The sequence below is a fragment of the Sturnira hondurensis genome, unplaced genomic scaffold (assembly GCF_014824575.4).
Source record: "Sturnira hondurensis isolate 20B ecotype Veracruz unplaced genomic scaffold, ASM1482457v3 Scaffold0007401, whole genome shotgun sequence".
NCBI classification, from domain to species: domain Eukaryota; kingdom Metazoa; phylum Chordata; class Mammalia; order Chiroptera; family Phyllostomidae; genus Sturnira; species Sturnira hondurensis.
This window is the reverse complement of record NW_028080032.1, coordinates 7,189,162-7,199,752: the sequence shown is the minus strand read 5'-3', so window position 1 is coordinate 7,199,752 and position 10,591 is coordinate 7,189,162. Positions and strand designations below refer to the sequence as shown.

General features: G+C 42.6%; 1 protein-coding gene and 1 pseudogene across 1 annotated transcript in view; both read left to right on the top strand.

The window, feature by feature from the left end:
• The first annotated feature begins 658 nt into the window (after positions 1-658).
• Positions 659-10,591, top strand: part of PANK2 (pantothenate kinase 2) — a 30,374-nt gene continuing 20,441 nt past the window's right edge. The window contains exon 1 of the mRNA XM_037051713.1: positions 659-1,051. Within this exon, the coding sequence (XP_036907608.1) occupies positions 787-1,051 (265 nt within the window). The 5' untranslated portion in view covers positions 659-786. The remainder of the gene's footprint in view (positions 1,052-10,591) is intronic.
• LOC118990947 (uncharacterized) lies at positions 9,298-9,427 on the top strand (annotated as a pseudogene).

The following is a 10,591-nucleotide window of genomic DNA, read 5'->3' as shown; positions in this document are numbered from 1 at the left end:
GGTGGCAAAAGATTATAACCCACCTTTTTCATCCAGTTGTCATGGAGACCTACCCAGTCTTTTCATCCCTTCTGGTACCAGGAACATTTCTCCAACGCAGGCGGATGGAGGTGGATTAACCCAAACGCGCCAGTGGTGGTTCTGGGGGAGAGGGTGGTAGTAAAAAATATCACGGAAGGGCTGGAGTCCTAGACCGCAGCGGAGGGACCAGGCCGAGAGACAAAGGGTACAATCAGCCGCAGTTCTAGCCCTCAGTTGACCAACTGAAGCTGCGGGGGCGCTGCTGGGCCGGAGGAAGGAACTGGGAGAGGATGGAACGGAGCAGCATGGCGAGACTCGGGGGCGCGTGGCAGGTCCCGGGAGAGTTCTTGGGCCCCAGAGCACCGACTTCTCCACCCAAGCAGGTGAGCTGGCGGGTGTTACAAGCGGAGGGAACACAAGCCCCTCCACCCCGTCCATTGGGCGGTGCCGCCATCACTTCCCCCTTAGCCACACTGCCTTTTCCTCCTCCGCCGATCACGTCCCCCCTCCCCCCCGCCCCGCCACCGAACTAAGAGTCTCTCATTGGACAGAGGTGAAGTCAATCTGCCCCGAGTCAAGAAGTCGATTGGATACGAGGCCTTCGGGCCTCCCGTAGCCTGTTGGGATTGGTTTGCTGCATATTGGCGCAACGGAAGAGGCTGACGGTCGAGGGTTCGCGTCTGCTCCTGCTGGACTGCCGCGGAGGAGGCAACCAGGAGTTCGACACTGGGTGGCTGGTTCGGGAGGCAGCAGTGGCTGCTGTGGATGGGAGCGGGGCTGCTCGGTGTGCCCATGGAGCACCACGGCAGGGCCGCCACCACCTCCGCTTTGTCGACCCGGGATCCGGGGTCTGAGGAGCCAGATGGGCGGCGGCAGGAGCCTCTGCGGCGCCGGTCGAATAGCGCAACGGTACCCGAGGTCGGAGCCTCGGCCTTGACTGAGGAAGTAAGGAGGGACCGGCCTGGCTCCTACAGCGGCAGTACCTCGGCCTCCCGCCAGCGTGTAGAAACACTCAGGAAGAAGCGGCCGCGTAAGTGCCCGGCGGGGCGCCCTCGCGGCTCGCCCTGCCCCCTTCAGGCCCGGCCGCCGTTTTTCCCGCGCGCCCGCGAGGGGACAGTGCCCCCTCACGGTGGTCCCAGGTTGGTGCGTGGGCAGAGAGCGGGTTGGAGGCCTGGGGTCCACAGACAGACCCCGTGGCTTCGGGATTCGGCCCTCGCGCACAGCCGTCTCCGCGGTCGTTTCCCCAGGACCCTTCCTCCCTCCTCCCTCCTTAGGCATTTCAGGGCCGAGAGTCACATGATTTTACCCTGGAGAAGGCTTCTTTTGACTCATTTCCACCGCCTCCCTTCCCCCCAAGTCCTTCGAATTCAGTCTGTCTTGTGTGGGTTTTTAAAGAGTTGCTCTCCAAGACATTAAATCTTTTTTTTTGTCTGGACATTTCGGGCTTACTGGAAGATGGTTCAGTGACCCCTGAGTTGCTGCAAGCCTAAAACTAGACTCCGTGTTCTGTGCACTAAGCTTTGGCTCTTTTTCTTCCCAGGAGAATTCGGGTCATCTCTCAGATATCACTTCTTTCCTTTACATCTGTTTGCTGATAGGATTCAGGGCTGGAGTGTTCTGGGTATAAAGGCTTTTTGTTTTCAGGGAACATGACGTCTTCTTGAAGCTCACCTTGGGACTTGCACACGCTCTTATCAGAATCGTTTTCTCCATTTTATTATTAGTTTTTTTCTGTATTTATATTTTGTCCAAGTATTTTTCCCCCATTATAGGTCTTTAATTCAGGCCGTCTTTCTAGCACCATGGGTGCTGTTGAAAGTATCCACTGTCCTGATACTCTAATATTAATTAGCCTTACAATATAGTGGCATTTTATATATGATTAGACTTTTATTGTTGATGTTGTAGCCAAATTCCCACTTTAGGAAATTAACTTGTTTTAAATGCAGATTTAAGAGAGAGAAAGTGGAAGGATGGGTGTGAAGTGTTTATTGGATGGCTTTGTCTTGAACCTTGGTCCAACCACCCATTTGCTTTAGTTTTAACGTGTATGATGTAGATGATTAAATACAATCGTATTTTGCTATGGACTGTTTGGAGAGTTTTCAGTTCCTTTCTTTTTTCCTATCCTCTTGAAAGATTTATTTGGAAAACATCTCTCAACCTACCATTGTTTTTAAAGATTTTATTTATTTATCTTTAGAGGGGAAGGGAAGGAGAGAGGGAGAGAAACACCAATGTATGGCTGCCTCTGGTGCGTCCCCCGCAGGGAGCTGGCCTGCAACCCAGGCATGTGCCCTGACTGGGAATTGAACCGCAATCAATCCACTGGGCTACACCAGCCAGGGCTCAACCAACCATTTTTTAGAGCTTGGTTTATGTTTTATTTGAGGAGCACTTGATTTTTAAAAAAAATGCATCTTATTTACTTTTAGAGGGGAAGAGTCTGTACAGGGAGAGAGAGAAACAAACATCCGTGTGAGGAGAAACATCAATGGGTTGCCTCTCTTACACACCCCAGGGGAGTGGGCACTGAACTTGCAACACATGCATGTGTCCTGGGGGTGGGAATTGAACTGGTGACCTTTCGCTTTGCAGAACTATGCTCAACCAAACTCCACACTGGTCAGGGTGCACCTGATTTTTAAACAGTGTAAAACATTAGTTCCTTCGTGGTTTTGTACTGTATCATCGGATACAGATGCAAATTCAGAGACTCAGTAGATAAGATTCACAGCCATATAGCCAGCTGTTCGTGAGCATTAGCCACAAGGATTTGAAATAATTATTGTATTTTGAATGTTGGATGGGTCAGGCACTCTAAAAAACTTTTTTTAGTTAAAAATTTTTTTCAGCCCTGGATGGTGTGCTCAACTCTCAGTGGATTGAGCACTGGACTGCTAACCAAAGGGTCATCTGGGCACATGCCTGGGTTGTGGGCCAGGTCCCCAGTCGGGGATGCATGAGAAGCAACCACATACTGAATTTCTCTCCCTCTCTTTCTCCCTTTCTTCCCCTCTCTCTAAAAACAAGTAAAATATTTAAAAAAATTTTTCAGGTACTCCTCTGAGAGTTTTAATAACTCATTAACCCATACAACTCTGAGATAGGTAGTAGTATTCCATCTTACAGACGAGAAAATTGGGGCTCGTTTGCCCAGTGTCAAATGGCTAGTGAACAGAACTGTAAACTCAGGAATTGTAGCTTCATAGTATCTGCTCTTAGCCACTGTGCTTTACAGATTGTTCATGTTTTAGCAGCTAATTTTTATTGCTTTAAGAGCAAGCATAGTCATGATCTTTTTTTTAAATATTTTATTTACTTATCTTTAGAGGGGAAGGGAAGGAGAGAGGGAGAGAAATATCAATGTATGGTTGCCTCTCGTGCATCCCCTGTTGGGAACTGGCCTGCGATCCAGGCATGTGCCCTGACTGGGAGTTGAACCTCCGTTGTTTGGTTTGCAGGCCCGCGCTCAATCCACTGAGCTATACCAGCCAGGGTGAGTCATGATCTTTTGCGTTCAAGGTTTTCTTACCTGAGGTGAACATTTCTAGCTACCTGCAAATTTTGAGCATACAAATGACCTGGGGAGTTAAAAATGTAGATCCCTGGGTTTAGTTCTCTTTTGAATCAAAATATGGAAAGGGTTCTAAGAAGCACCTCGTACCATTCAGATACAGGTGACTCAAAAAGCACTCTGAAAAACACTGGTTTACATCAGTGAAGGGGGAGTCATATAAGGTGGTTTTGAAACTTCTTTTAGGAACTAAGACAAATTTTCAGGTTGTAGGATTTGCTTTTTTGTTTTGTTGTTTACTGTTTGGTGTCTCTCAGGTATAGATCTAGTAAAGAAGGTATTGTTCTTCCATTTGCACTTTCTGTACTATGCCAGGTGTACCTGTTAGAGGGAGAAACAGCATGTTAGACTGCTGAACCCTCCAAGAATATGCATACATACAGTTGACCCTGGAACAACACGAGTCTGAACTGCATGGGTGCAGTTATATGAGGATTTTTTTTTCAATAGACGTGTTGTTTTCCATTTGTAGATGCAGAATGCTGACTGTACGCATTGGTCTGTGCCATTTTATATAGAGGATTTGAGCATTTTTATATCTTGGTATCTGGGTGGGGGTCCTTGACTTCCTTTTAGATACTGTGAGACAACTAAGATTTTTGGGAGTCAGGTTACATGGATTTAAAATTAAAAAAATATTTAGTTTCTTTTTAAGAGAGAGGAAGGTGGGGAGAAAGGAAGAGTAACATCAATGTGTGAGAGAAACATCAAAAACATCGATCAGGCCTCTCATGCATCCCCGAGTGGGGACCTGGCCTGCAACCCAGGCACGTGCCCTGACTGGGAATCGAACCCGTGACCCTTTGCTTCACAGGCCCATGCTCAATCCGCTGAGCTACACCATCCAGGGCTAATTTTTAAAATTTTAATGAGGCATAATTGCATATGGTAAAATGTATGATTTTGACAAATGTATACACTCATGTATTCAGAGAACTTTTTTTTAAGCCCCATCTGAGGACATTTCTTTATTGCTTCTAGAGAGAGAGGAAGTTGTGGGGGGCAGAGAGAGAGAAACAAACATGGAACATCCATGGCTGCCTTTTCATACGCACTCTGACTGGGTTGGGGGGAATAAAACCAGCAACCTGGGTATGTGACCTGACTTGGAATTGAACATCTGACCTTTTGGTCTGTGCAACGTTTCAAGCCAACTGAACCATGTTGCTCCAGCCAGTTGAGCCACACCTGCCAGGGCCAGAGAATATTTTAATCAAGGGCCCCAGATATGTAGATGTGGGAACCCTGGGATCAGAGTGTTCTGTAGCAGTGGATAAACTGGCTCTTTCAGGGTGACTCCCAAGCATGTTGTAGCTCCATTAGTTTAGAAAATAAAACTTTTGTTTGTAGCTTGACAGTTTTAAAGCAGAAAATGGATTGCTTTTCCTTGACTTTGGGAGAGTATCAGTATCCACAGAATGGAACTGGTGTTGGGTCCCCAGGAGACTGCCTTTTATCAGGTGCAGTGTTCCATCTTTAGTTAGGGAATTAGGAAGGACTGCCCACTGGAAACTAGATATCTGTTGCTTTGTAGACCATTTTTGAGAAACAGAATGGGAGAGGATGCTTTGGACCTATATTATTAACTTTAAAGAAAATTGAAGAAATTTTCAATTTAAAGAAATTGAAGAAAATATGACCCTTCTTTGGGATGTAAAACAAATATAAAACATTAAGTAGGGCCTAAAAATAGTCCCATTGTGCAAGTGTATAAAATGGTACAGTTATTTTAGGGACATTATATATGAGTTATGCATTTAGGTAATATGATTGTTCAGTGTTGGCATCTCTGCCCTCTGTTTATCTGGGGAAATGGTAAGCAAGAAGAGATGTATGCTATTAAAAATGTTTGCTTAGGCCTGGCTGGGTGGCTCAGTTGGTTGGAGCATCATCCTGTGCACCAGAAGGTTGTGGGTTTGATTCCTGGTCAGGCACATACCTAGGTTGTGGGTTCCATCCCCTGATGGGGTGCTTATGACAAGCAACTGATCAATGTTTCTTTCTCACATTGACATTTCTCTTGTCTCTTTATCTCTCTAAAAATCAATAAATATATCCTTGGGTGAGAATTAAAAAAATAAATATCAAAATATTTGCTTAAACACATTTAAAAAAAGATTTTATTTATTTATTTATTTAGCAAGAGGGGGAGGGAGAAAGAGAGGGAGAGAAAACATTGATCACTTGCCTCTTGTTTGGGCCCCGACTGGGACTGAACTTGCAACCTGAACTTGTGCCCTGACCAGGAATTGAACCAGTGGCCTTTTGCTTTGTGGGACAATGCTCAACCAACTAAGCCATTCAGGTCAGGGCTTTGCTTAAACACATTTTGAAAGGAAAGGCTATGGGAGAGCACTTTATCAGAAAGTGGTAAGAATGGCTATTTCAACTGGTCATTTAGAAGGTTGGTGATGTTCCTCTGGCTAACTTTATATAATGAGCATTTTTCAGGTTCATAACGTGGGGACTCTTTATCTTCAGACACTTTTTCTTTCTCAGTTTATGTCAGTGAGAATGACTAGGATGTGAAAATCCCCCTTTTAAAATAATGTCTTAAATTTTGCTGTCTGAAAGGGAAAGCCATCCAATAGTTTTAGTAGTCTCTATTGGGTTTTGTGTGTTTATTTTTCCTGAATGTAAAGTTTATTATTGAGCCTGCTGATTTTATAACAGTATTTTGTAAGTATCTAGTCCCTGAGTTAAAAACTATTTTGTGAATAGGAATAATTGCTAGTAAGATATATCTTTTAAAAAATTTATTGATTTGAGAGAGAGAGAAAAATTTGTTGTTCTACTCATTTATGCGTTTATTGGGTGATTCTTTTATGTGCTCTGTCTGGGAATTGAACTGTCCACCCTTTGGTTCTCAGGCCAACACTGAATCCACTAAGCAACACGAGCCAGGGCTCTAATTTCATTTATATCTTTTATCTTTAATAACTTCGTTCTGTTTATTTTTTGGCTTTGCTCTGTTTTATTATTTTTCTAGCATTTCAAATTGTATGTGATATTCCCTTTTATTCATACTTTCTTCTTTTAAAATACATTTGATAAGCATTTAAGGCTAGAGTTTCCCTTTGAGTATCACCTTGGTGGTATCATGTTGTTTTTGATATGTAGTGATATCATTGTCATTCATTTTAAAATAAATTATTTTGATTTTTTTCTTTAATCTCAGAGTTAATAATGGATTTAAAAAATTCCCAGGTGAGCCCTGGCTGATGTGCTAGGTGGATTGAGTGCTGGCCTGAGAACCAAAGGGTCGCTGGTTTGGTTCCCGGTCAGGGCACATGCCCAGGTTGTGGGCCAGGTGCCCGGTAGGGGGTGTGTGAGAGGCAACCACACACTGATGTTTCTCTCCCTCTTTTTCTCCCTCCCTTCTCCTCTCTTTAAAAATAAATAAAAATCTTTAAAATTTTTCCAGGTGGATGCATTTTTTTTGTGTCTGTTGGACTAATTTTTTATTTTTATTTTTTTAATAAATTTTATTTACTTATCTTTAGAGGGGAAAGGAAGGAGAGAAGGAGAGAAATATCAATGTGTGGTTGCCTCTCATGTGTCCCCCACTGGGAACTGGCCGGCAACCCAGGCATGTACCCTGACTGGGAATCGAACCGTGATCCTCTGGTTTGCAAGCCCGCGCTCAATCCACTGAGCTACACCAGCCAAGGCTAATTTCTTTTTTTAAAAGATTTTATGTAGCCCTGGCTGGTGTATCTCAGTGGGTTGAGCGTGGGCGTGCAAACCAAACAACTGGGGTTCGATTCCCAGTCAGGGCACATGCCTGGGTTGCCGGCCAGTTCCCAGCAGGGGACGCACAAGAGGCAACCATACATTCATATGGTTCCCCTTCTCTCCCTCTCTCCTTCCCTTCCTCTCTAAAGATAAATAAATAAAATCTTTAAAAAATTAAAAAATAAAAGATTTTATTTATTTTGGAGAGGGAAAGGAAGAGGGAAAGGATTAATATCTAATTTTGAGGTACTGTGGAAAGTAAATGTGGTTTGTTTTTGTTCTTTGGAATTTGAGGTTCTTAAACTTAACTAATTAGACTGACAGTTAATTTTTGTGAAGGGTTTATGGTTATTTGAAAGGAAAGTATATTTTTTAAAACACATTTTATTTATTTTTAGAGAGAGGGGAAGGGAGGGAGAAGAAGAGGGAGAGACATCAATCGGTTGCCTGTCACATGCCCTCAATTGTGGTCTATAACCAGGTATGTGCCCTGACTAAGAATCTAACTGGCAAGTTTTTGGTTCATCAACGCACTGATGAACACCAGTCAGGGCAAAAGGAAAGTGTATTTTGTTTTTTCATGTAGTTATATTTATTTTTAATAGATCACCTTATTAGCTGTGGTAGTCACATCCTCTGTACATCTTTATTTTGTGTGTGTGTGTGTGGGGGCAAATTTCTGAGACCTGTATCATTCTCACACTGGTTTGTAGATTAGTCAGTTTCTCCTTGTGTTTATGTTTAATATTTTCTGAAGCATGTGTTAGGATCATTTCAGTTATACTGTTTTATGTAATAACATAATTCCTTTTTGTCCCTTTACCCTTTTTGAATATTTTATTTTTAATTTTTCATTTAGCTGGGAAGGGAGGGAGAAAGAGCGCAAGAAGCATAGATATGAGAGGGAAACTGGCTACCTTGTGCATATACCTACTTCAGGGGGCAGAACCTGCAGCCTAGGCATGTGCTCTGGCTGGGAATTGAACCAGTGACCTTTTAGTGTGCTGGGTGATGCCCAGCCAGCTGACCCCACTGTTGGGGATGGACTTTTTGTCCCCCTCTAATGCTTTTTGTTTGAATTTTGGTTAATTTGTTTGTATTCTATTGGTTTGCTCTTAACATTTGCTTGATACAGTGGATTAGCGTTGTCCAAACATTTATTCTGCATACACAAATTTAACTATATAAATATAGCTGATAAGTTACTTAAATGGTGCGAGTGATTTCTACCCACTGATTTGGTCAATGAGTATGTACATAGTTCAGCCCTGGCTGGTATAGCTCAGTGGATTGAGTGTGGGCCTGCGAACCAAAGGATCGAGGTTTGGTTCCCAGTCAGGGCATATGCCTGGGTTGCAGGCCAGTTCCCAGCTGGGGATGCACGAGAGGCAACCATACATATTTCTCTCCCTCTCTCTCCTTCCCTTCCCCTCTAAAGATAAATAAATAAAATATTAAAAAAATATGTACATAATTCAGAGTAAACATAGGTATGAGAGTTGTGAATCTTATTTTCTTGGTAGGCAACTACTTGGAGGGGTGGGGCACCTTTCATCTTGTGAGTGTAGCACCTGTTAAATGCCGTGCTGGTCTTGAAACATAGGTTTCACTTTGAAGATACCATGGATCCTACCTGCAAGTCAACTGCTCTATCAGTCTTCATTGAAGTGCCTAAGATTGAGTACTGATATGAGTACTTTTGACTAGAAGTTGATTTTATTTTGAAAAGCATCCAACTCTTCCTTATTACGGGACTCCATTGTGGCTGTTTTGCCATTTATTTATCTTCACTCTACTTGTATAATCTCGTTTTAGATGTATCTTTTAAAGTAAGCATATAGTTGAATTTCCTCTTCAGTCTGGAAGAACCATTTGATCTATTTGTGATTACTGACACATTCAGTTATAATTTTTAACTTTGTATTTATCATATTTTTATTTCTTTGTTTTAAAAAGATTGTATTAAGACTATACTTTCAGGGATCATTTCTATAGTTTGTTAAAAAGATTTTATTTATTTATTTTTAGAGAGAGAGGAAGGGACGGAGAAAGAGAGGGAGAGAAATATCAATGTGTGTTTGCCTCTTGTGTCCCAGACTGGGGACCTGGCCCACAACCCAGGCTTGTGCCCTGACCGGGAATTGAATGGGCGACCCCTTGGTTTGTAGGCCAGCACTCAATCCACTGAGCCACACCAGCCAGGGTGTATTACTTTGTTTTTTGAACTGATTTTTTCCTAGTTATTTGAAGGTCGTGTGCTCATTTCTTTTCTTTTGGATGGTTCAGTGCATATAGACTATCACTTCTTTATTCAGAATTAGTGAGACTCCATATCTTCCTTTCCTCAAAAGGACAAAACTGCTGCTTTCACTTCCCTCTCTTTCTCTTTCCTCTTCTACTTCCCATGTTGAAATTATGTAAGTATTTTAGTTTCAGATTGCTTTTTTTTTAAAAAAGACTTTATTTATTTTTAGAGAGAGGGGAAGGGAGGGAGGAAGAGGGAGAGAAAAATTGGTCAGTTGCCTCTGTGCCGCTAGCTGGGGATCTGGCCCACAACCCAGGCATGTGCTATGACTAGGAATCGAACCAGCGACCTTTGGGTTCTCAGACCTGCACTCAATCCACTGAGCCACACCAGCCAGGGCAGATTATTTATTTTTCTAAAAGTTAGCATGTATTGCTTTTTTTTTGCTTACTATTGTTCCTCATAGCTTTTTTTTTTTAGATGCTTTAAAAAATATATTGGAGTGCATTTTACTAATTACTTCAGAGAAGCTCTTTGGTTAGTAAATGTTGAGCTCTTTTATGTGTGAAATATCTTTTGCACTGCCACTTGAAAGCTGACTTATCTGGATATGAATTTCAAAGTCTTTTTCCTTACCACTTTGAAGTTATTGCACCATTGTCTTCTGTCATTTGTCTTCTGTCATTAAAACTTCTGTCAAGTTTTAATTTTATGTGAGACTTGTTTTATGTGACTTGTTTATCTTTGTAGGAATTCACTTTTTCCTTTGGAAGGTTTTAGGACTTCCTGAAATTTCAATACGGTATGTCCAAGTCTTCCCTTTCTCTGCTAATTGGTTCTGTTTAACACTTAGTGGATCTTTCAACCTGGTGGTTAATGTCCTCCCTATATCCCCTGTCTCCCCCAGAAAAATTCTAGCACTCATATAAGATGGATGTTGGACTGTGGTTCTGCATTCTGTATATCTACCTTTCCTTCGTACTCAAGAGACATTTTGGGATATTTTCTTAGTT